We start from the raw sequence: 23,218 nt of genomic DNA on the forward strand, positions 1-23,218 counted from the left end.
TTACGCTAAAATAATTACTTTCATATGTTCTTCAAAAATTGAAGTTAATTAATAGGAATCTATATACAATTGAAATTATTACTGTTTTTTTTATTTGTTGGTGAGTTATCCACTAAATAGATTATTCATTCCTTGCTATTGTTGTCATTCTATGTTAAAAATTGAAAGTTTGAATACTTGGCAGTAATCTTTACACGAATTAGAAAATTAATTGACAGCATAGGAGTAAATTGATAAGTACACCTATCTTGCAATTTACTGCAACTTAACATATGTGTAGGAAACGAACGATTACGAGTTTTTTCCATTTCGTTCACGGAATTATTTTCTTGTGTGCACCTTGTGCTTTCAAATAAAGGGATAGATTTTACAATTCTAATCCTACATATGTAAAATGAGTATGAATGACTATATGTACAATTTAAAGTTGCATCAAAATGATAAAAAAGTTCTAACCATCAAATTCATAAACGCTACTAAATGCTATAATAAAATATGTCTATAAAAGTGTGTAAAATGTGTAAAAGGATCGGAAAAGAAATTAATGATTTAACATTATACTTATGTATTCATTGGCGTTAATTCGTGCGACTGTTGTCCGTTTGTATTACTATTAGATCCAATTTGTGCTAGTGCCGATTGACGCCATTTTCCATTATCGCCGTTTAAATTCTTGTCTTCGCAAATGCAAAGAAAAAGGGTGTCTATCACAGTCTGCAATTAAATATTAAATGATAAATGTATAATACGTATAATGTAGTTAGGTAAAGAATTTATGTAATTTACCTCGTAAAGAGAAATAATACTGTGAGCGATAAAGAATGCAAAAACGCAAGTAACAAAAATCGGAGCTGCGTAGAAGTGTAACCTGGGATCCTGTTTCATAAATAGTAATCCAATACTTCCAGTAGCAGCTGTGACAAAACATTTACCCAAGAATAGGATAAAATCTCCCACTCCATTAATCACTGCTATTTGTAAAGCATTGCTAACAAGTGTTGTGAACGCCTGAAAATATAATGGATGTCGTTTTCACTTCTTTATCTAATAATATATTCATTTGTTTAAGAGGGAACACCAATTAGATATTCTACATTTTTTTCGTTTCCAAATATGCTATTCCCCCTTAAATATTTATAACTGGCGAAGGTTAATATTTAGCTATAAAATATAACATACAATTCTAGCTGCATTACAAAAATGTGTTCCTTCAATGGCAACAACAGTGTATGCATTATGATTCATATATCGAATAAATTTTTCTAAACAGTAGAAACAGCATATGCAACATTTCAAACCACATTGAGCACATGGTGAAGTTTCCTTATTTCTTTCAAATCTATGGAAAAATATAAATTATAAACTACATAAATGAAAATTGAACTGTTACATACGTATGTTCGTTAGTTATAAACATACTTAGCATGTAGATATGTCAAAATCAAACGGGGTAACTTAAAAAGGGTTATTAAGAATGAACCACAAGCTACAGAACCTAAGTGGTAACTAACTAAATTTCCCATAGCAGAGCATACTGGAGATGCACTAGCATTCTTTCCTCTAAAATAATAAATATAATATATGATACAAATATTAAATACTAACACATTAAAAAAAAAAAAAAAAAAAGAACTATTTGTACACTATTACCTAAAATACCAATGAGCAACAGCCCCTGATATTACCATATCTTGACAAGCAATAATGAATTCAGAAGTCCATATTAATCCTATGATGTACACCCACCACATATATTTCACCCAAGTTGAATCGACATACTCCACCAGAGTGAAAGCTGAAATACTTTAGAAATAGTAATGCTTATTAAATTAGAAATAAAAGTATTAAGTATTACTTTTAAAGGAGTCCAGTGAAAAATCAAATTTCTTCTCTTCTACAAATGAACTTTTCTCTCCGAGCAAATTCAAGTTTAAGGGATCGAATATATGGTTTTTATACATTTGCACAGATTTCGTTCCTGGATAATCTGTGATCATTATTTATATATAAAAAATGTTTAATATTTATATTTTCGAGTTACATAAAAAAAATTGAAACACTTACTGGCTGTTGCAAGACAAAGAATTACAGTCACCCAAAAGGCAAAAAATAATATTAGAGCAGCAAACGTGAGTAGAGGTTGAAAAAATAAACCTGGCAATTCTGCTAAACACTTTGCACTTTCTTTAAACAATGCTGTCATAAATCCAATACGTTTGCGCAATATACTCAAAAGGAGTAATAAAATGACCTAAAATGTATAAACAACTCTTAAATAATTTTATGGATAAAATAAATAATAGTAGGCAATTAAACTTTTGTTAGTATATCAACAGTAACGTACAGTTATTATAGTTGCAATGATAGAAAAAGCTAAAAACGCTCGTTCGTTTCTAACAGATTCCTCAAGAAGTTGATTTGGATTGGTTTTATCTAAAGTTCTTTTAATGTCAATGTATGTCCACCATAATAACACTGTACCAGCTGTAAAATTCAACATATAAATTATTTGTTGCTCAAATATGATATAACATTTTTGTATAAAATACAATATTTATAATAAAATCATAACTTTAAGTTATTAACCTAAGGTAGTATTTTAACCAATGCCATGAATTGTACTATATCTAGGGAAAAATACTCTTAGTTTATACTTGGTAATACATTAGTGCAATATAAATGTTGCAACTTTTATCAGAATATTTATATTTCAAAAGGGTTTTTCTGTCTTGCAAATTTATGGGACAGTTGTTATAATTTCTTCTTTCAATTTTGCCTGAATAAGTAAGATAATTTGTAGTATAAATTGTTATAGAATGCACGAATTATACATAGAAGTAATGTGTTTTTCACCTATTATGAATGTTGTTTAAATAACTCACCTATAGTTGCAATACTGACAAGAACCATTACAATCCATGTTACAATGCTTGCCAATAAATGGAATATGGCGATCATAAAAAGAGATAAAACTGAAAAAAAAAGGTGTACATAGATTTTTCCTTTAATTTCATCCCAGAAAGTTCTATTTATTGTAGCGATAAAATAATAAATCATACCAAAAGCTAGAAATGATAAAGCCAGAATCTCTCTCCAGGTTTTGTACAAATCTCCTAAAATCTGTTCAATAATATCCCATGAATTAATTAGGCCATATAAATTTGCAATTATAGTTTCTCCCACATCCTTAATAGCTTTTGGAACACAACGATTAAGGACTGGTATACTGTTGTACACTGGTAGTTCAGGACAAGAGCCTGTTTTATTTTTTCTGTTTCCATTACTGCAGGCACTGAAATCATTTCTGGGTTTGTCATGGCAAAGTTGTGATCCTGTTTCTTCATAAAATCTACATATGTCATTCATTGTTGTCATAGTTCTATCTGGACATTTTTTTACACAAATTTTCAAAGACTGTGTAACATTGTATATATCCAAGAAGAACAGGTACCTAAAATTGTTGAAAAGTTTTTGAATTTTTTTAAAAGCATATTAATTAAATAGTGGGAGTACAAGGGAAATTTTAATATTGACACTAACGGTTTCTTGCTAGTGTCTTGTCCAGAAAGTTCCATGCTGCCAAATTTTGGATTATTTTTCATACCACAAGTGTTTCCAAAACTATCATACCCATTTATAAGTCTTAAAGGATTGCCATAAACAAGAGCAAAAGCTGCAATTAAGATCTGTAAAGAAAACAAAATGATTTTTAATAAGAAGTAATGAAATGTATTTATCATTTGTAATAATATAGCAACAGAGTTTTTAATGATAAATATTTCACAAGAATGTATACAAGTTTTGATCCCTTATAGTATTGGTTTTCTTAATAATGTAGAACTCGCGTAATAAAATTCACATACCATAAGAAACCAAAATACTATGAAACAACAAAGCCAGAAAATATCTGTGCTTCCTCGGACACGTGTTGGATCAGGTCGTTGTTCCTCATCATCGTCTCCTGAACAACACGACATTTTTAAAAACTTTCCTTACAATCAGAATAAGGCACCTAAATATTGTGTACAAAAACTAATAAGTTCTCTTCGATTTCAGAGTTACTCCCTCCGTTGAATCACCTTGAAGTTATCTGCGATTGTGTATCAACTGTACACAAGGATTTAATCCATCTTTTAATTTTTATCTCTTTACATTATTTTCTGTAACATTAAAAGAGCGCCAAATTTCATATTGAACTCATTAACATTAACATTCGTATTACAAGTTTATGATATTTATTATTGAACCATACATAGTAATAAATAAAGAAATTACAAGGCGTAGAATGATACATATACGCTCCTGCGATTCGCATGGCATAAAGTCGTTTCTAAGGGAACACACAAGCACACTACCATCTACCACATATACATTGCACGGTACTAGTTACTACAATGAAGGTTGTAGCAACAGATTATTTCTTCATTCATTTATATGAAATGACGAGGTTTAGTGTGAAACATTGGACTGCACAATAGTGAAAAGTTTCCCTTTTAATTGTTGTCGAAGCGTGAGTACCTTGTGCTTCGTACATTATTTCAATAAATGTTTTTATTATAAATATAATCTTAGATTTGAAGTTATACTTGAAAGAATTAGAAATATAACCTATATGTTAAGTATGTAATGCTTCAAGTATAACTTTAAGCATGAAACTTTGGGGCTAGAATTTACTTCGTTTATTTGATACATGAACTTAATATGTTTAATAATAACTTAATTGTATTAACCTGTTATATGGTGTCTTTGCTGTTGAAAATATTTTTGTTAATATCTAATTGCGTATATCTTACATTTTCCTTTTGTTTCATCAGTTTTATGTTCAGAAGAACTATAATTTTAGTTTGCCGGATAATGAAAATTTATTTTAGCGATGGAGGAAGATGGTAGTAAAAGAATGAGAGGCAGAACCCGTGGTAGAGCACGTGGCAGAACACGAGGTCGTGCTAGAGGTAGATCTAAGAAACAAGTAAAGGTAAATTTTTTAAGACAGCACATCTTTGACTTACATGATTAATTTGTTCTTGAACTTTCCATGTAATTTGAATAAGTTTTTATTCATTGTTATTCCATGTATCGTTAAGTAAAGAAGAAATATGCATGTATTTGAAATAGATTATTGAAAGTGACGAAGAAGATACTCCACAACAAGCCGAAGAAGCTCCAGCAGAAACAGTTGGAGCAGAATTGGAAGAACATGAAGCTCCACCAACTCAACAGGCTCCTTTGGAGCAGCAGTTTGACTTGGAGGCTGATATATCACAGTTGGAAGCTCCAACATTTACAACTATTAACAGAGGACCTCCTGAACCGATGCTCCGTTTAAGATGGGATCACAGAGTTAATCTTATTGGAGAGAAAGTGTTAAATCCCATGATACATTGTTGTGACAAGTGTTTGAAACCAATCCTCATTTATGGACGTATGGTGAGAAATGTCACCATTACATCAAGTCTATCGCCGTTCTATAGCCTTTATTTATTATTCAAAAATATTGAATGTTGTTATTTCAGATACCTTGCAAACATGTATTTTGCTTATCTTGTGCCAAGAGAGAAGATAAGGTTTGTCCTCGTTGTATGGAGAAAGTCTCAAGAGTAGAACAAACTGGTTTAGGTACTGTGTTCATGTGTACGCATGGAGGAACTAGGTATGGAAATGCTGGTTGCAGAAGAACATATCTTAGTCAAAGAGATTTACAGGTAATTTCAATTAGTCCGTTTCAGTTTTTAGTAATTAAATTGATTGCATGAATATATTATATGGTTTGTATACAGGCTCATATAAATCACCGGCATATATCAGCTCCGCCGCAACAAGTTCAAGGAATGCAAGTTGATCCTCCACAATACGTACATACTAAGTCAGAAATAGAGTTAACAAAAGTTTCATCAGTTGCTATGCAAAATACTCGCATAAAATCGGTGCAATCACACATGGTACAGCCAATAATGGGAAATGATCCTAGAGTGAATTCAATGGTTAATCAATCACCAGTGGAACACCGACAACAGCATAGGCCACAGTCACTAATATCAATGCAGAATTACACCCAAGGTTCTGCACCCCCACCACCAAATAACGCTCCGTTAAGAACAAATCTGATAACTGTACCCATACAAGATACAGCCATAACAACGCACGATATGCATACACAACAAAGTCATCATTATTATCCTCCTCCACCTCCACAAGTTAATTACGGAGGATATAATGTGCCACCACCGGTTTCACAGACGCAACAATACTATTCGCAGCCGCAACATCCCGCTCAAGTATCTTATGTGCCACCACCGCCACCACAACAACAACAGTATGTATCTTCAACACCGACTTCCATAAGGCCATCCCCATCAGGATATATACAAGACCCATCATATGGCCCACCACCTCAACAACAGGCCCCACCCCCACAGACTCAATGGTCGCAACACCAACAACAGTTTTATAGGTAAAGGAAGTACCGTTATCATAACAGACTTGTATGCATTGTGATAAAACTGTTGTGGATGATATGCAGCAATTAGAAATGGTTATGTATACTGTTTCTATAAACGTGCTGCTCACTATTAGGAAAAATTAATTATAAAATATTTTATACTTTTCAATGACTATATATGCAACATTAAATAGCTAAACTTATACAATACTATAGCAATAAAATCGTTTTAATTCTATGGATAAATTTATTTATTTTCCACTCTTATGAGTATAGTCTCTAAGGCTATGGTGTAGTGGAGGTGGATATTTCCGATTGGCGCGAATCTGCTTCGGCCAGTGCGAGTCGGTACCGTGGTCCTCAATTGACTCGTTGACGACGTTGGTTATCGATAAGCGGCATTTGTGTGCCAATTAGGGCTGACAGCGCTGATTGGAAAGATTCCCTTCACTACGACCACAATCTTAGATAGGGTTTGTGAAACAAAATTAAATAACTTTCCTTCAATTAATATGAAAATGTTTTATACTTATTACTTATGTACAATTAACAGATTATTAAAAAGTTATAATTATATAAATTAAATTATCAATAGAATATCAATATCTCAAATAAGTATTTCTACTCTATATTGCATATTAGATGTTAGTATTCGTAACTTCGTTCCATATGCGGTATCGGAAAATAGGGAATATAAATTTTTCGGTAGAATTTAATATTGTACAGATTGTAACGATTTTAACGTATGTACAAAACTCATTATATATAACATGTACATATACATATATATAATGTGTAATTATTACATTAGATTCTTAAAATATACTGAGTGAAATCAATGTATTCATTTATTCGCACGCTTAATTCTGGCCTTTCGCTTTTCAGCACTAGTCGTATTTATAATAATAAATATTAATTGACTAAAAATCTTATAATAAAAGTACTTAAAATTTTTTTATATAAGTTTTATTTAAGTGGAAGGCCAAAATACGAATAACATACATTCTCAAAGAATATTTTCATGTCATACGTAAAAATAGTTTTAATTTTACTCCATCATTTCACACATGTCAATATGTCTACAATCACTGCATCATTATAGTGTCTTGTTCCCTTCACATTTTACATCACTCATTGTATTTACAACCTATTGATATATCAATTATCCACATTGCTATACATTTATATGAACTACTTTCCATTCACCTTTATATATATATATATATATATATATATACTTTTTTTTAAACAATATGTTTAAAATATAATGGTCAATGTTTAATAATTGTTTGAAAATATTAATACATGGAAAAAGAAAAGGTTGCAATACATATTTGTGGCACAGCAAATTAATAATTATTGTATTGCTTTAAATAAAGAAAATGATTCATTGTGGATGAACTTTAATCTAGATACACAATGAATGTGTCATACTAATTAAATACCTGTAATTGAAAAACAATTAAATCTATATTGATAATTTATGTGTTATGTTAAACAAAGCTGAAGGAATAATGAAACAGGCTTTGAATGTACCTAGTAATATAAAGAAAATTTGGTTCAAATTTTGAGGAATGGATTTGAATTTATGTGTATTGCATACTTAGGTACAGAACCGGATAGGACTATTGCTAAAAGCAAACTGAAAGAAATTACTTACAGTTAATTATTTGTAAGTAAATAAATTTTGGAAAAAAAAAAAATTATTGATGGCATTAAAAAAATAGTTATGTATATGTAGAAAGATAAAGAACGACATGACTTACATCTTGTGAAATTGTTCTCTTATAATATACAAGATAAAATATTCTTTGTCTAAAGAAATGTTGATGGATTGAAGTCATGACTTTGAAGTGAGTTGAAAATATTTGTGTTTTACGATCATCTGATTTCAACGTGTGTATGTATTACATATTAATGTTTTACACTGTACAGAATGTATAATTGCAATCCCAATGGTATAAAATATTCCCTCAAACATTAGATAACTACTAATCCTTTTTCTTTAATAAAATTATCTTGTAGTATTACACTGGAAGACAAACTGTTGTTTAATTATTATTAACAACGTGTGTTTACCTTCCAGTTATCACTGAAATTAAAAATGAAACCGCTGCAATTATATAGCATTACCGGACTATGAGGGTTTTTATTAAAAGCATTTAAATTATTTATCACTTGTCGACAATACTCAATTACGTAAATATAGTTCATAATTTTTAATCGCAGACAACGATTTTGTTGGAAAATAGAATCACAAGTTAGAAAGATCAATTTCGTCACATTTGTTTTGCTCAAGAATCTTCTAAAGACTGTACCATTGTTAATATGGTATTATAACCAATAGAGATAGATTTCAGAAATTATTTAAAATATAACTGTGTATAATACAAATATACCAAAGTAACGGATTGAAAATTTATTTATGTAATTTATTTTGAAACTTGTAAGAAATGTGTAATTTTTCAAAATATATGTATACGAGACAACGCGTAATTACATCGAGCATGCATTTCGCCAATGTATCTAATATTTTTTGATAATACCAAAGAACAAACCAACTCAGTGTTTAAGTTTTTAAGGACTGATTTTTAAGGACTGATTTTCAAGGATGGACATAATAACTGATTAAAAGCTATGAATACCAAGGCACCGCTTGAGTATTATATTTTGTTCTTTGGACTTATCCAACAATAATCAACAGGCGAGTGCATTTTCGGTGTAACTTGTTCATTTCATAATTTTAACTAAAAATTGTGCAATACTGAAGAATCTCATGTATAATTTCTTACGTTTTCGTCTCCTCCAGGAAGATTTTATCGAATACAGCCGTATTATTAATATGGTTTATAGTACAATTTCTTGAGAAGTTCCTTAATATATTTATACATATACTTCTTGAAATCAGTCTGTTCGATGTAATCACGTATTAGTAGATGCATGATTATGTATGGTTACACTAACTTGTGGAATAAGAGGGGATGCAAGTGGTTTAGGTGTAGTAGATTCAGGAATTGGAATTGAAACTGCAGGTGGAACTGGAGAATGTTTTTTAGCACGTTCTTGTTGCCATGGTTTTGCATGATCCTTACTTAATCTCTCACTTAAGGCTTTTAATGCTATTTGCCTGAAAATTAATTACATTACATACATTATTATCAAAAAATTAATTTCATATGCATTTATCCAAATACATTTGTTCGGTACTGTATATAGTTTTTTGATAAAATGTTATTTAAATAGAGAACAAACCTTCTTCTTTCACTGTCATGTGGGTCAATACCAGGAAGGTTTATAATCAAACCAGGAGGTGCATTGGACATATCAAATCTTCTAACTACTTTTCTACATATCCCAATACGTACAAAGAAACCATGAATTGTATTACTCACAACTGCTATTGGTGGTTGTAACACATTTGGGAAAAAACTGTAATTAAACTTATTATTACAAGAAGAAATATCAATATTAACCGATCAAAAGATTATCAGGATATAATATACCTTGCAAATGTAAAATTGTCTGCCATGTCACCACGCGTGCCATTATTATGTTTCTGATAAAATCTAAGGTATATCCATGATATTAGTAAACCACTGAGAAACATTGTTGGATTAGTACCTTCCAATAACCCGAAAAGCCATAACAAAACTCCCAAAACCCAAACCATTAATGGTATGTTTCTGTTTGTAAACTTTCCTATCGGTGTTTTAACTAAAATATGATCTGGCATTATTTGTTTTACAGCTACTGCAACACCTATAAAGGAATACATCAAATAATTGCTGCTGATACATCTGTCTATTTAATTGAAATATGGATAATAGGCATGTAATAACAATGAATAGCTGTTAATAGAGATTATCATTTGTAGGGACATACCAGCAATGTATCCAGTCAATCCATGGATGTGTATATCGAACAACAAGTCTGGATCGTTGGTACACATATAGAGAAACAAATAAAATAAGGCTGACAGCACGGCGACGCCAAAATTAACAATCGCGAAGAAAGTCATCATTTCCATCGCGCCCCAAAGAGGTTCGATCAATTTACCGCAAAGCCCTACTGTGACTATGTCCACGCATACTTCCCAGAAGTGTATCTCGAGGAAGCAGAAGGTAAATCCTGTCCAAATCCAAAATGCTGGAGGCAGTAAGTAACCTGGTGTCACGCTCAGAAGACGTACCGCTTCCGAAGAAAAGGAAAGGCAATAGGAAAACAGGACTACAATGCATATGAATTTTACACTGGTACTGGTGTTCCCTAAGAGGGCAGCGAATTGTTGCCTCAGATAGGGAATATTTCTACCCAGGCCTTTTATTGCTGCCATTTCTAACGAGCAGCCCCCTTAACCTCTTTGAATCAAAGTGCCACTTGCGATACGACTTGACGTTTGCTACAAGTTTATCAGATTCACATGAACTCCCTTCATGGGTTCGCCAGAATGGTGCGAATTATGACTTTCCTGGTTGGTAAATTCAACAAATGTACATTTTTTACGATACAGAGTTAATTTCATGTAATGGATCTTCAATTTATTTGTTACGATATTGATTATTACAACGAAATTGTTTAGGTAATTTAATAACTTGTATAATCAGTCATGTGATTTAAATGGCCAATGCTTCTAAATAAATTGATTTTCATTTCAAGGTATTCATCAGCTTAGTTGGAATTACTGAATGCGGTTGAATTTATCTTTTCACACACGTACGAAATCGTGTTTTGTTTCGTTTTGTGTCGATCAGTTATTGACGTTCGACATTTTCAACCTTTTTTTTTGGCGAATTGACATAAATTGTTAGAGGCATTGACGAATGTCTTTCTTAAAGTGAAATTATCAAAACTATTGACCATTTGAAAGTTTAACGATGCGAAAAATTTATTGTTAATTATGTGATTATATCGTGAAACGGATGACGGATAAAATTTTATTTACAAAGAATATTTGATCTTCATACGAATTGCACTTATTAATTCAAATTAAAATTCTTCTGGCATGCATTGTCGAATACTTTTAAAAGTAAATAGCGTTGATCGATAAATGCCTGGAGTTTGTCCGCGCTGTAATCGCGAGGTTTACTTCGCAGAAGAAAAATTGGCTCTTGGAAAAGTTTGGCACACATTTTGCTTCTCGTGTTGTAAGTACATACAAATTTATACGAGTTAAATACCATTTTTTTTTTTGTATCGACGGAACGAGGAAGTAATGCAGGAATTTTTAATGCTCCGTAGGTAACTGTCGAAAATTACTCAACAGCTGCAGCGTGGTGACACATCTTGGTGAATTATTTTGCAAGAATTGTTACGTTCGTCTATCTCTGTCAACCGTGAATCATGAAATCAAAACAATACCTCACTCGTCTACAACCGTAGAGCTTTCAACTCAGGATTCATTGAACTGCTATTGTTGCGGCGTAGAGAGTTCAATCGGTAACGCGTCTTTAAAGAAAAAACAATATTGTCAAACCGACGCGTGTAGACTTCGTGGCGGAGGTAGCGAAGTTGAAGGAACAAACAATTGTCTTGATGAAGAGAAAAAGTATTTCTTAGAGAACGAGTGTGCAAATCTAGGTTCTACCAATTCGATGACAACAGTTTGTGATCCTCCACCTAGCCCTTCTGCAGTAACTACATGGTACAATCGACAACATTCTAAGTTTCGCAGGTTCAAATCTATTCTAGACACGTTCATCATTTTAGCGTTTATACATTGTCTTAAATAGCGAATGTCTTGTTAATGATATTCTTATTTGAACAGTACACTGTCTTCGGAGTCGCAGAAGAACAACAACAATATTGCGAAAGATTGTCAATTCGAACTACAGCAACGAGAATCCGATCAGACTGAGTTAAAGTCGCCGTTTAGTAATAATGAAATCGTCAGTACAGATTCTCCGCTAAGGTACGAAACATTTTTCGAACAACGTATTATATTATTACCCCAAGTCCCCAGTACAAGTTTAATTCTCTTGCTTGCGCGTAAAGATTATCATTTTGATCCGGTACCTAGCAATAAATGGAGGGCAACGTAGGTATTTCCGTACTAAAATTTCCAGTACAGACATAAAAGTTTTCTTAGCGTAGATATTTCCAGCACAGACAAAACTCGAGCGACGACTACCGACTGGAATAGTAAAATTAAAAAATACGATCCCGTGTGCGAATCTAGTGCCAATAACGTCACTATTCCGTCAAGACGAAAATTTGCGTATCCGCCGGTACCGCCGCCTCGCAGTCCGTTGCCTTCCCGACGACGAGTCTCGTTCTGCGACGTCGTCCTCGGGGATACGCGCGGAAACGAGCAGAATTCTATCACGAAAATGCAGGATGTTGGTCGTAGGGCCTGTTGCAATAACGACAGTAACGAGGAGTACAATGATTCGTACGATACTTGGCAAGCGGACGATCCGGCTGGTAAAAACGACGGCGGATACGAAAATGTTAATGTAAAAGAAAGAGAAGATACTGGCGGAATGCATTTTGAAAGAAGCGTGTACGAGTGTTGCGACGACGGCGAAGAAACGCCAAACAAATGCAACGACATCGGGAAGAACTGCGGACAAGACAACGTAGAGTCGCGTGGGCAGAAAACAATGAACGAGAAAGACGATGGCTCCAGTTCGTCGAACGGGCTTGACGATAACGATCGTTTGAGAGGCGGATGCGGTGGATCGTGCGGTCCATGTGGACCGTGTCGTCCTAAAGTCGCGTGTGGAATAGTCAAAGTGGTGGAAAGTCCTTGCATCCACTGTGTAAAAAGTAAGAAATGTCTAAGAAGAAACATAAACAAAGAGTAACAAACTATTTTTGTTCTTCAGGAGAACCGGAATCGTGTCGCGTCATTGCAACCTGTTCGGCCTGTTCGTCGCCGTGCAGCGAAAAGCGCAGTTGTTGTCCAGCGGCGAACGAACGGCCGATTTGTAAGAAAACTATCATTAGATGTCGTCCATCGTGCACGAGAGAACCTCAGACCTGCGGCGGCGGCGGATGTTGCGGAAGCGGATGTCGCGGTGGCTGTGGAAAGCCCGGGCAAACGTGTCTGCCCGCAAAGTCTTGCATGATACCACCTTGCCGACCGTGTTCCCCATGTTCACCGCCGCGACCGTGCCCCCCGCAACCATCTTGCTGTTGCAGCAAAAAATGTGGATCTTCCTGTCCAAGTGGCGGTAGCGTCTGCTGCTGCCGGTAAGAAAATCTCTAATTGTTTTATGCTTGGTATCCAATTGAGAATTTTACAGCAGCAGACATTAGATGGTTCGTTTGGACGTCTCTTGACCAGGCAATTTCCACTATGAAACAGCTCTTCTTTTCGATATCGACTCTCAAGAATAACACTCTCCGGACATTAGGAATTGAGACTGATTTTCATTTGTGCGCGCAGGTCGAAGAGCCCGGTGTGCCGGATGAGCCGAATTAGAAGATGCAGTGCCGACAGAGCGGAACTTATCGACGAAGGATGTTGTAGACCGAAGGTCGGTTGCGAATGCCTCGGCGGAGGTCTCGATTGCCAGCGTTGTGGACGAAAAGTGTACCAAGCTGAGATGCAGGTAAATGTTGCTTATTGGTTATAATTGTTGCGAAGATATTGCAACGTTAACCCTATAATTGCTATCCTATATCGCTGATGTTTATTTGAATTTTTACAAGCTCGTGTCCGGGATACCGTATCACAATATATGCTTCAGCTGCTATTGCTGTAGGAAACCCTTGGAGCCGTTAAGTTATCAAGAAAATTGTGGAGAAATTTACTGTAAACGTTAGTGTGTATGAAATTTACAAATTATCATCTTTAATTTTGAAAATCTCTGTACATCACGTATCAACAATTATCATTGAGCAAGACAGTTTTAAGGTAAGATTTCGTGCATCGACTTTATTTCCGTCCCTTTCTTTCGCTATTTAGAATGTTATGTTCGAAATTTTGGACCACAAGGATATGGGTATGGCGTAGGACCAGGCACATTGCAAACCCCCATGTGAAGCTATCAAACCACCGTTAGATGTTTGACAAAAGCAAACTGATTTAGACGCGGTATCTTAAATTGTAACACAGATTTTCGCATCTGTTTGTGATGTCATTTTCTTGAACGCTTTCATTTCAATTTATAAGTGACACTTTTTGCTCAGTAGTTTGTAGAGAGCTATTTTTATAATGCATACATTAAAGCTTAGTCTGAGAAACAGTATACGAAAAGCGTCATATTTTAGTCTACTAGTTTCCGTCGAAATATTATTAAGAAAATTCCAAGTTTCTCATTTTTTTCGCACGCTATCATAGTTCTTAGAAATCCAATCACTAGCAACACTCGCGTTCCTTCCTTCTTCTCTACTTTTCCGGTACAACTTCTTACACGAAAATCTTGGGATTCGGCGGAATAGTGCTGAACACGCGAGAGAGAAACGGAAATAAACTGTGTCGAATAAAAAAAATTATTAAATGCAATAAGAAACACTAAAATCTCGAACTTCTTGAACGTCGAGATTACACATTTAAAAAAAAGAAACGAGTATCTCGGTTTAAGGAAGAAATGAAAGACAGAAGCAAGCTCGCGATTGCTGAAGTTCGTACGGCAGATAGACATTCCGTGAGGCATCCTTGGCAAAGTAAGTTCCAAAACGCGAAAAGTGAATTGAAGAAGAGGGAAGGCCGAAAGGTATGCGTCCCTCGCGAGTTTGCCTTTGGAAATAACCCACGATCATGCGAGGAAAGTCGAAGCGAATGGGTTATCCCTTCGCGGAGAAATAAAGACACGCGAGGAGGATTCTTAGTTCGCGAAACAGAAGGAAAGGGAATAAAACGACGTAGCCGGTAGTTTTATTGGTGAAAATAAAGATAGGACGAATGGAGGAACAGTCGAGGGATTCCGTGAAATACAGAGACCGGAAGAAAAGTGGGAAAAGGAACGGGTGGGGGTAAGGGAAGACGGAGGAAGAAAGAGTGAGTGGTTGGTTTATTGAGTCTCTCCTCTTAGTGGATTGCGGAACGCGGAACGTACGCGGCGCTGGCGGGTAGAGGGGCGTTTATATAGCTTTCAAGCGCAGGAGCTTAATCTAATTTCAAATATAAATCTGTTTTCTCCCCGTTTTCTCTCCTCTCCCCCCCTGTCGTTCTCTTTCCGCCTTCGTTTCTACCCTCGACCAACCCCCATCCATATAGCGGCGTGCTCGCTGGCTTACATTATCCGGCCGGCTACGAATAATCTCCTTCGCTTTCCCTATTAACGTTACGCGACACGCTGATTCACTTTAGTTTTACGAATCGTCAACCAGCGAATGTAGAACACGCTTTTGTCTCGAGATAAGGAAATACAGGTACGTTCCGTTCAACCCTTACGCTCGTGGCGTGTGGAATTTAGCACATTTGAGTTTCATATGTTTTAAAACGTAGTGGAAAGCAATTTTATCCGTCCTTTCGCGTTTCCTATAACTGCAAAAAATGCTGTTCAGCAATATTTACAGCGCGAACAAAGTCAATAATGCCGCTGTGATCGTTCCAGAATAAACAAAAGAACATCAACGGTAAAATAATTTTTTTTTTTTTAAATTTTGTAGAACACCTCGCGTAAAGTACCGTATGATATAATAAAAAAGAGGGCTTTTCAGAATAGCCTAGAAATTTTTGATCGCGCTCGTGTCGAAGTTTGTCGAAGGTGAAGTAAATATACCTGTGCGCGACTGTGAAGAAGGCTCGGGGAATTAAATGTGTAGCGAGCGTATTTTCACGATGTAAAGTAAATTTGCCCAAGGCGAGCCGCAGAATTTTTTCATACACGATGCAGTAACGTGGATGCACCTGCGGTCAGGAAATCGAGAAAATATCTCCTCGGTTCGGCGATCGGTTCGCTCGGTCTTTTGTGCGCGTCGCTTACTCCGAACGGTATGAAAATCAATTATTTCGTTAATTCGTGCGTTACATTGGCTGTCACGGAACCATCACTGTGAACGACAGCGGCCCAAGGCACTATTTTTCAATTCCCAATGTCGCCCTACCTTTTCGAACGTATTTCCGTCTGATACGGCCGCGCCATTTTGCGACCTTATCTCTGGAACCACGTACGTAAGTAAGACCTTTGTATATTTCACGAGAGAACCAATGAAACGTAACGATTCCGTGACTTCGTTTACCTATTGTTTTCGATAAAATACATTCAAGAATTTATAACGTTTTATATGCCTTAGTTTGAATAGAAAAACTGTCGATGATCTTGCAGAATTTTCCCGATAGTTTAGAACGTACAAAAATTCGTCTTTATCTATTGTTTGCACTTTGTGGACCAGCGTTAGTTTATAGTAATTTTCTTTCGAACAAGAAATTTCGTGTTTTGCAATTGATTATTATTTGGACGTAACGGATTACAGGAGGTCCATAGGAGGACTATAAAAGCGACGACCGAGGGTAGCAGTGTCCCATGAGGCTGATGCTACGTGAAATTTTCGTACGTTAAAATTAATATCTCCCATTTGTCAATTGCCGATACGTTTCCGTCGTACAATGAAAACTGCCTAAAAAGGGGACCGTACACAAATGTTAGACCCCAAAACGTTCCCTAAACGATGTCACAACACACCTAGGTAACGGAAGCATTCATCGAGGTCGCATTAAAGGAAATTGTACTTGTAACGTGTTATAAATTGGCTAGTTTCATGGCGCGAGCAGGTAGAGCACTCCTCCGGTCGCACGAACCAAGAGAAATACGAATATTTTTTATGCAAAATAATAGGGAACGGAGGACCTCTCGTGTTTGATACCGTTAAAAAAATTATCTGAACTTCGTTATAGAATAAAGCGTTCTGTTGACGCGAAAAATGAATAATTGCGCGCAGACCACGGAGGGTAACAGTGATTTTATCCTGCGTGTCTAATTGGCGGACATGTGGACGCGACCGTGGAGAATCCCCCGCACGCGTTTCAAATGGATCCCAGTTTATTCAGTATTCTGATTTGGAAAGGGTTCGAAGCCATGCTGCCTGGCCACCTAACTATTTAAGGTCTCTGTATTAATCACCCATAAAACATTTGACCTCCGTAGAAATGGCTAGAGCAAATTTACTTTCAAACAAGTGCCGTTTATTACTTTTCATGGTCCGATTTCTTGAAAGATAAATCCGAATAATAATTTAGATATTGCACGAATTTACACGAATGTTTGAGAGCGTTAACCACCGTGCTATAGTTAAGAATTTGCTATTTAATGTAAAGAATCGAGTCTTCGTGGGGTTCGAATGGGCAACAATGTATGCATGCGCTCGTCTGCGGTGTATGAAAATTTCGCGCATCAGGAACACGCAAACTTTCGTGAAATGACCCGATTAACAAACGACAGATTCGACGTGGGTTTTCGCGCGTGGAGAACGTTAGCCCGGGCGCGTGTAGTGTACACATTTAATTTGCATCGTATAAATCGTGTTTCCGGTCGAGCACGCAACGCAAACACGCGTTACATTTACGCCCTCGGTTCTTCGCCGCGTTTTCGATCTGCCGCCATGGAGAAAGAGAGAAACGCCGGGCGCTTTTGCATGCTGCGCCGTATTGTAGCCCCGGTAATTTATGATTCGATAAATAAATCAGCCACGTTTTATCCTTTCGACCCTCGTACGATTCGTGCGCGCACACTTGTAAGATGATTTTGGGGGTTACGCCCAGTTACCGTCCGCGGACCTCCGAGAGGGGATCTCACCCCTTTTTTTTCCTTCTCTTGCTCTCCAAGCACTTCGTTGTTCTCGCATACCTGTACAGAACTGCGGAGAACGCTGCCCTTATCGCAAAAAGGAGCATGCATAATGTTATTTCTGGTATACGAAGTGAACAATAGTAATTATACTAATGCTAATTACGTTTTTATCGCGCTGTCTGAGAGGCATGTATACATAGTTACGTAAATACGAGGCTCAGCTTCGCTGCTATTAATCTTGATCCGATACACAGAATGCCCGCGATGAATGGTATAATCGATAAGGAGGTGATTTTCGACAATTTTCAACGTAACTTTAACGAAACTGTTTTTATTAACGTAACGTATGTTTCAATACCCAAAAATGCCTAACGCAAACCGTAAAATTAGTTGAGAAAACTGTTTTGTCATACGAATGCAACATCAAACCGTTCCACGCCATAAACGCGCAGCTCTTACGTTTCATGATTGTCCATCTCTCGCCGAACATGAATATTCATACCATTATACATTTGTTTACCGTTGTACGTGTCGGTGCACCGTGATATATGCAAATAGTAACAAAACAAATTCATTTCGAAATCGTAAATGCCAGCCGGACCGTTTGAAAAACGCCTGAACCTTCGCGAAAACCGAAACGAGGACGAGAATATAATCGACCCGCGCGAACATTTAAGTTATCTAAAGCGGTAGACATAATTAATTGATCAATGGAATATCGAGCGTATCCTGCACAGACAGGCAATTGTGGCGAAGTAACGATCAAAGACTTCGTACCGTAAGCTGCTCTTACATGAAAACGTTTAACTTTCATTTTGAGGGAATCCAGTTAACGGTACGTTCAGAAATTAATTATCAAAGGAGCGAGCAGTTTACTGAATTATAAGCGTCGATTTATATCGCGGGGATGAAAGCACGAAAGTCTTCAAAACGACGAAACAATCTGTTTATTGTTATATTTCGATCAAAGAATCGTATATTTATATTATAGATATTAATAGATGTTGAAGGGAGTTGTTTTAACATTGTTTATATTATAAACGATTCCTTTTGCTACATCCGTACCGATTCAATTCGTAATTTTGTGGTATTTTTTTTAACTAGTTTGCTGTTCTGTAACCTCTCGTATGATTCTCTCATGGATTTTACACGCCAAAGTACGGCAAGACGGCTCGATTTTGATACCTGAGTTATACTCTTTGATCGATTCTGCAAAGGAGAAATAAATAGGAGAGTAAAACGCCGTCCAAAATTTACGAGCGGCCCCAGCATGTTATGGCTTCGGGTGCGGAATCAGACCGATTTCCCTTGGCGTTTTTATTATTTTCTGATAGCATGTTTACGAGGAAGGATGAATGGAAGCGTAGTTTATGGGACAAGTATGGGTTTTAGATTAGGTATAGGTGACGCTTTTGCAAAACATATATATATATATGTTACTGTTTATGACCGAACAGATCATTTCTACCCATTAACTGCCCGTTTGCGGCCAACGAACGTTTTTTTGGTGAACCGTTTTAAGCGCAATTCAAGCAACGAATTAAACCTTTTATCCACTTCCTTTTATGATCAACGACAGTGCTTTTCAATACGTTTATATCGCGTAACAGCAAAGAATACAATCACTGATCATTAAATGCAAACAATGAGTTACGTAAATACTATTTTTCGAATAGTATTTCCATGTAATTGCACCTTATTTTGTATACGTAATACCGCGTCTATCAAATCTGTTTCAAATTTCTTCCAGCACTGTTCATTGCACGGGCATTTTCGAATATACGTGCACGCCGATGGAAAAATATGGCTACAAGTTATTAAGCGAATCGGTTTTCGAAAAACAGGGAACAACTCGCAACCAGTAGCCCATTCGTTGTAACGCCGAAAAAAAGGGGGGGGTGGTGCGTTTGGCGCTCAGAGTGGAAAGAGAGGGATGAAAGAGAAACAAAATAAAATCAGAACGGTGTCATATGCGCCTGCTTGCATGATAAATGTAGCGATTTAAAATCGAAATTTCTCTTTTCGTGTGCACGAGCCCCGACGTTTGACTAATGGTCCCGCATTAACTATTGGAGCATTATAGAACGGCACGTTGAAATTTTGAAAAATACATTCGCCCCGACAAGAGATTAATATTTTGTAGCTTTATCTGCTCCGCTGGGCCACGGAACTCTCCGGTCGTGTCGGGGCGTTAACGATAATGATCGTGGGCATCCATCCAACGTTTTTCTCGCCTCTCTCGAGTGCCTGAAATTTCCTCGGAGATGTGCCCACCGAGGAAAACAACCTAATTATCACGGGTAGCAAAAAAATGCAATAAGCGCTCAAACTATCTGGAGCCACTATAATTGTACTTCGCGAGAAATAGAACCGTCCGTCGGATTACAACGTTGATAAGAGTAAGAAGTTTAATTCTACGAATTCTTTCGTCGCTAATCCCGCTATAAACCATATTCGTTTTGTGTGAATTTAACTCGATGAACTGCTTTAATAGATTTGCCACGAACAGCTTGAGCTAGCTTTCTATATTGTTACATATTCAGGACAGAGAACGTACAGTTAACCGGGTACCAATAGTTAAGAGAAATCTGTACATCGAGAAAGTATGATTAATTTATCGTTCGACAAGAAATAACTCGAGTTGCTCGTTCTCCTGTGGTAACATTTGATAAATTAAGTAGCGGAGAATGTACAATACGTTGTATTGTATAAAACGCATTAAGAAGAAGTTTTGCATGTGTGTCGACACGTTTAGGAAAGCTAACCCTTTCTGGGAGCCTAAATCCTACTCGACAAAAGTAGAGAAGAGTATCGAAAGGAGACCACCCGTACGAAACGAGACCGGGTTTGACACCTAGGGCACCTAGCCACCCCGTTTATTGTGAACGAATAGGGGTGGGTTTGCCCAATGGACTGTGCTTTACCGAGCGTAAAATATCCCCATTCTTTAACCCATAATACTTGCCGCGTTTGCCGAGGATCACTCCTTTATTCCGTACGAAGTACAGCGGAACCATAAAAGGTGAGTTACGGCGATTCGAAGGTGAAACGAAGGATGCTCGAGAAGATGCTCCGCGATGAAAGGGTCGAGGTTTTATGGAAAAATTTAAGAAACGCGCGGTGTTTCGTTCCTAACGCGAGAATACGATTGTGATTCGGAAGAATTAAAGAAACTCACGCGAGCAACGGTGGAAACAGAAACAGATTTTTTTTCAATATGGAGCGAAAACTGTTCAACGAACAAGATATTGAATTATCGTAGAAACGCGTCGCGCACAGAACAGATAGTCGGACTCTTAATTGAAGGACGAAACACAGATGTGACATCGAACGTCGCCGATATTAACTTCTGTCTCTCAATAAAAGGATCGGGTCCCGCGGCGAGAAATTAAAAGGCGAAAGACGGAAGATCAACCGTTCTCCGTGGGATCACCGACGACTTTTTCAACGAATATTAAAACGAAAGTGAAACAGAAGTTCCCGGTATATCTGACGGTGAGAATCGGGGCGGCAGGTTGGGTCGATGGTAGTCCATGGAGCAAAGGGAAAAGAGGGAGGGCAGATGGAGGCAGCGAAGTGCGGATGGAGCCCCCGTGACAGAATGATAATAATCCCTTCAGCGTTTTCTTTCATTTCCCTTTATTATCATATTATTAAAAAAATCTCCGTGAAATGTTATTAAAATCGTTTAAACGTCGCGTGCCAGGGCCGCCGCCATTATCCTTTAATTTAATAATATTAAGCGCGAACTTTTCAGGGTCCATGGGGAATGAAACGTGGGACGGGCGGACGACACCCTCTTGCTCTTTACAGGGAACTTCGTAATGCGCCGAGACCGCACGTACCATTATTCCTTTTATTTTTTTGTTACCAACCATTACGCCATATATCTTCTGGAAATTCGGGGCATGAAACACTCGGTCAAGATTTTAGTAACAACAAACGATGGATTTAGCATATTTAAAAGTGAACAATGGAACGTGATTCGATGCAGTCTCTAGTTCTGCATAGAATGATTCGGAATTGTGGGTGTAAGGTTGATCGATTAATGTAGAGGTAATAGAAAGGAACCGAAAAGTCTTAATAAATGTATTGTAGATAACATAACGTAGTTAGAACACATCTGCAGCATCCCAGATATTTTATAGGACGGTAGGTGATCTTTGAGATCGTAGAAAAAAAAATTACTTTCACGGAGTGTTGGTAAATTTCGATGAACCAGGTGTGCAGAGCCGGCGAAGTCGCTCGCCAAACTGTTGATCGAACGGTCTTCGAGCAAGAATGCTCGAAGGATGTTACCCAGTATGGCGATGTCGAAGTAGAACGAATCAACGTCATTAGCGCAGCCCGATTTCTATACGATGAATGCGCATCGAGGCGCAACGATCTAGGCCAGTTGCACATTCATCCCGTATCTAATGACAAATAGATCCCGCCTTTTAGAAACTGTCAAATACGTAAACGTCTGCAGGCTTGTTTCGCATGCACAGAAATCGTTGTTATTAAAGTCGTATTACCCTCGGTAACCAAATAAATAAACAGCAACCATGTTACAGAAGACCTACAGTTACCTACGATAAAGTTTGAAGCAAAGCAATCTGTGAGACGTGAGTTAAAAAAGCGAAAAAATATATTTAAAGGGGGATTGTAGCCGAGTTCGGCTAAATGGTTAAAGGATCGAAATGTTTCCGAGTAGAATAGACTGACGCAACGAAACGAAAGTGGATGACAGATCGTCTCCCTGTTCCGCGAATAGGCATGTGATGATGGATTATGGAGAAGAGACCTACACCGTTGATTCGTACTATAGACACATCGCACCTTTGAGCCCGTTTTCTGCTGACATTCTTGCGATTGTCCTCCGATAGGGTGGTCGGTTTTTCCATGCCTCTGCCTTCAAACGCTTCGCAAATCATTGCCCAATTTTATGGGAAGATTTTGGCCATTTCGTACCCTGATCGAGTAACAGCCGCTTTCGTCGAATCCTTCAAACATTTAATCCGAACAATAGCTTTGATTATTATTGGCAACAACTAGAATCGCAGGTTCAAAGTTCTCTGCAGATTTTTGAGTATAGTTTTGTTCGTTAATGTATCGGTTT

General features: G+C 36.9%; 4 protein-coding genes across 4 annotated transcripts; 2 read left to right on the forward strand and 2 right to left on the reverse strand.

Annotated features, from left to right (window-relative positions):
* Window positions 1-89: 89 nt before the first annotated feature.
* On the reverse strand, window positions 90-3,999 carry LOC122396006 (choline transporter-like 1). The gene is made up of 12 exons (XM_043394067.1): window positions 3,864-3,999; window positions 3,541-3,686; window positions 3,060-3,451; window positions 2,883-2,972; window positions 2,345-2,484; window positions 2,065-2,251; window positions 1,856-1,987; window positions 1,651-1,795; window positions 1,420-1,560; window positions 1,180-1,339; window positions 787-1,008; window positions 90-714 (listed from the first exon to the last, which is right to left on the reverse strand). Exons 1-12 carry the CDS (start codon window positions 3,975-3,977, stop codon window positions 562-564), a joined length of 2,022 nt encoding a protein of 673 aa, XP_043250002.1. The 5' UTR covers window positions 3,978-3,999; the 3' UTR covers window positions 90-561.
* A 231-nt stretch (window positions 4,000-4,230) lies between these two features.
* LOC122395757 (E3 ubiquitin-protein ligase Hakai) lies at window positions 4,231-6,755 on the forward strand. Its single transcript, XM_043393599.1, has 5 exons — window positions 4,231-4,510; window positions 4,872-4,975; window positions 5,116-5,427; window positions 5,514-5,702; window positions 5,778-6,755. The coding sequence occupies exons 2-5, from the start codon at window positions 4,874-4,876 to the stop codon at window positions 6,453-6,455; spliced, it is 1,281 nt and encodes a 426-aa protein (XP_043249534.1). The 5' UTR covers window positions 4,231-4,510; window positions 4,872-4,873; the 3' UTR covers window positions 6,456-6,755.
* A 1,027-nt stretch (window positions 6,756-7,782) lies between these two features.
* LOC122395738 (transmembrane protein 115) lies at window positions 7,783-10,803 on the reverse strand. The gene is made up of 4 exons (XM_043393574.1): window positions 10,322-10,803; window positions 9,943-10,198; window positions 9,692-9,868; window positions 7,783-9,566 (listed from the first exon to the last, which is right to left on the reverse strand). Exons 1-4 carry the CDS (start codon window positions 10,770-10,772, stop codon window positions 9,362-9,364), a joined length of 1,089 nt encoding a protein of 362 aa, XP_043249509.1. The 5' UTR covers window positions 10,773-10,803; the 3' UTR covers window positions 7,783-9,361.
* Window positions 10,804-11,486: 683 nt separating this feature from the next.
* On the forward strand, window positions 11,487-14,425 carry LOC122395849. Its single transcript, XM_043393746.1, has 8 exons — window positions 11,487-11,583; window positions 11,678-12,110; window positions 12,204-12,347; window positions 12,540-13,204; window positions 13,264-13,630; window positions 13,827-13,992; window positions 14,093-14,201; window positions 14,349-14,425. Exons 1-8 carry the CDS (start codon window positions 11,487-11,489, stop codon window positions 14,423-14,425), a joined length of 2,058 nt encoding a protein of 685 aa, XP_043249681.1.
* Window positions 14,426-23,218: the final 8,793 nt, after the last annotated feature.

This window comes from Colletes gigas, unplaced genomic scaffold (genome assembly GCF_013123115.1).
Source record: "Colletes gigas isolate AHSC1104 unplaced genomic scaffold, ASM1312311v1 Colletes_gigas_Sc00006, whole genome shotgun sequence".
NCBI classification, from domain to species: domain Eukaryota; kingdom Metazoa; phylum Arthropoda; class Insecta; order Hymenoptera; family Colletidae; genus Colletes; species Colletes gigas.

Bases quoted from the DNA above. Each gene is read 5' to 3' on its own strand.
- LOC122396006 (XM_043394067.1), bottom strand. From the start codon at position 3,977: ATGTCGTGTTGTTCAGGAGACGATGATGAGGAACAACGACCTGATCCA. The intron at 2,485-2,882 runs GTGAGTTATTTA...TGAATTTTACAG, and splicing joins TGTCAGTATTGCAACTATAG to CTGGTACAGTGTTATTATGG. The intron at 2,252-2,344 runs GTACGTTACTGT...TATACATTTTAG, and splicing joins TCATTGCAACTATAATAACT to GTCATTTTATTACTCCTTTT.
- LOC122395849 (XM_043393746.1), top strand. From the start codon at position 11,487: ATGCCTGGAGTTTGTCCGCGCTGTAATCGCGAGGTTTACTTCGCAGAA. The intron at 12,348-12,539 runs GTACGAAACATT...AGATATTTCCAG, and splicing joins AGTACAGATTCTCCGCTAAG to CACAGACAAAACTCGAGCGA. The intron at 13,205-13,263 runs GTAAGAAATGTC...TTTGTTCTTCAG, and splicing joins TTGCATCCACTGTGTAAAAA to GAGAACCGGAATCGTGTCGC.
- LOC122395757 (XM_043393599.1), top strand. From the start codon at position 4,874: ATGGAGGAAGATGGTAGTAAAAGAATGAGAGGCAGAACCCGTGGTAGA. The intron at 4,976-5,115 runs GTAAATTTTTTA...TATTTGAAATAG, and splicing joins GATCTAAGAAACAAGTAAAG to ATTATTGAAAGTGACGAAGA. The intron at 5,428-5,513 runs GTGAGAAATGTC...TTGTTATTTCAG, and splicing joins TCCTCATTTATGGACGTATG to ATACCTTGCAAACATGTATT.
- LOC122395738 (XM_043393574.1), bottom strand. From the start codon at position 10,772: ATGGCAGCAATAAAAGGCCTGGGTAGAAATATTCCCTATCTGAGGCAA. The intron at 9,869-9,942 runs GTATATTATATC...GTTTAATTACAG, and splicing joins GACAATTTTACATTTGCAAG to TTTTTTCCCAAATGTGTTAC. The intron at 9,567-9,691 runs GTTTGTTCTCTA...ATTAATTTTCAG, and splicing joins CATGACAGTGAAAGAAGAAG to GCAAATAGCATTAAAAGCCT.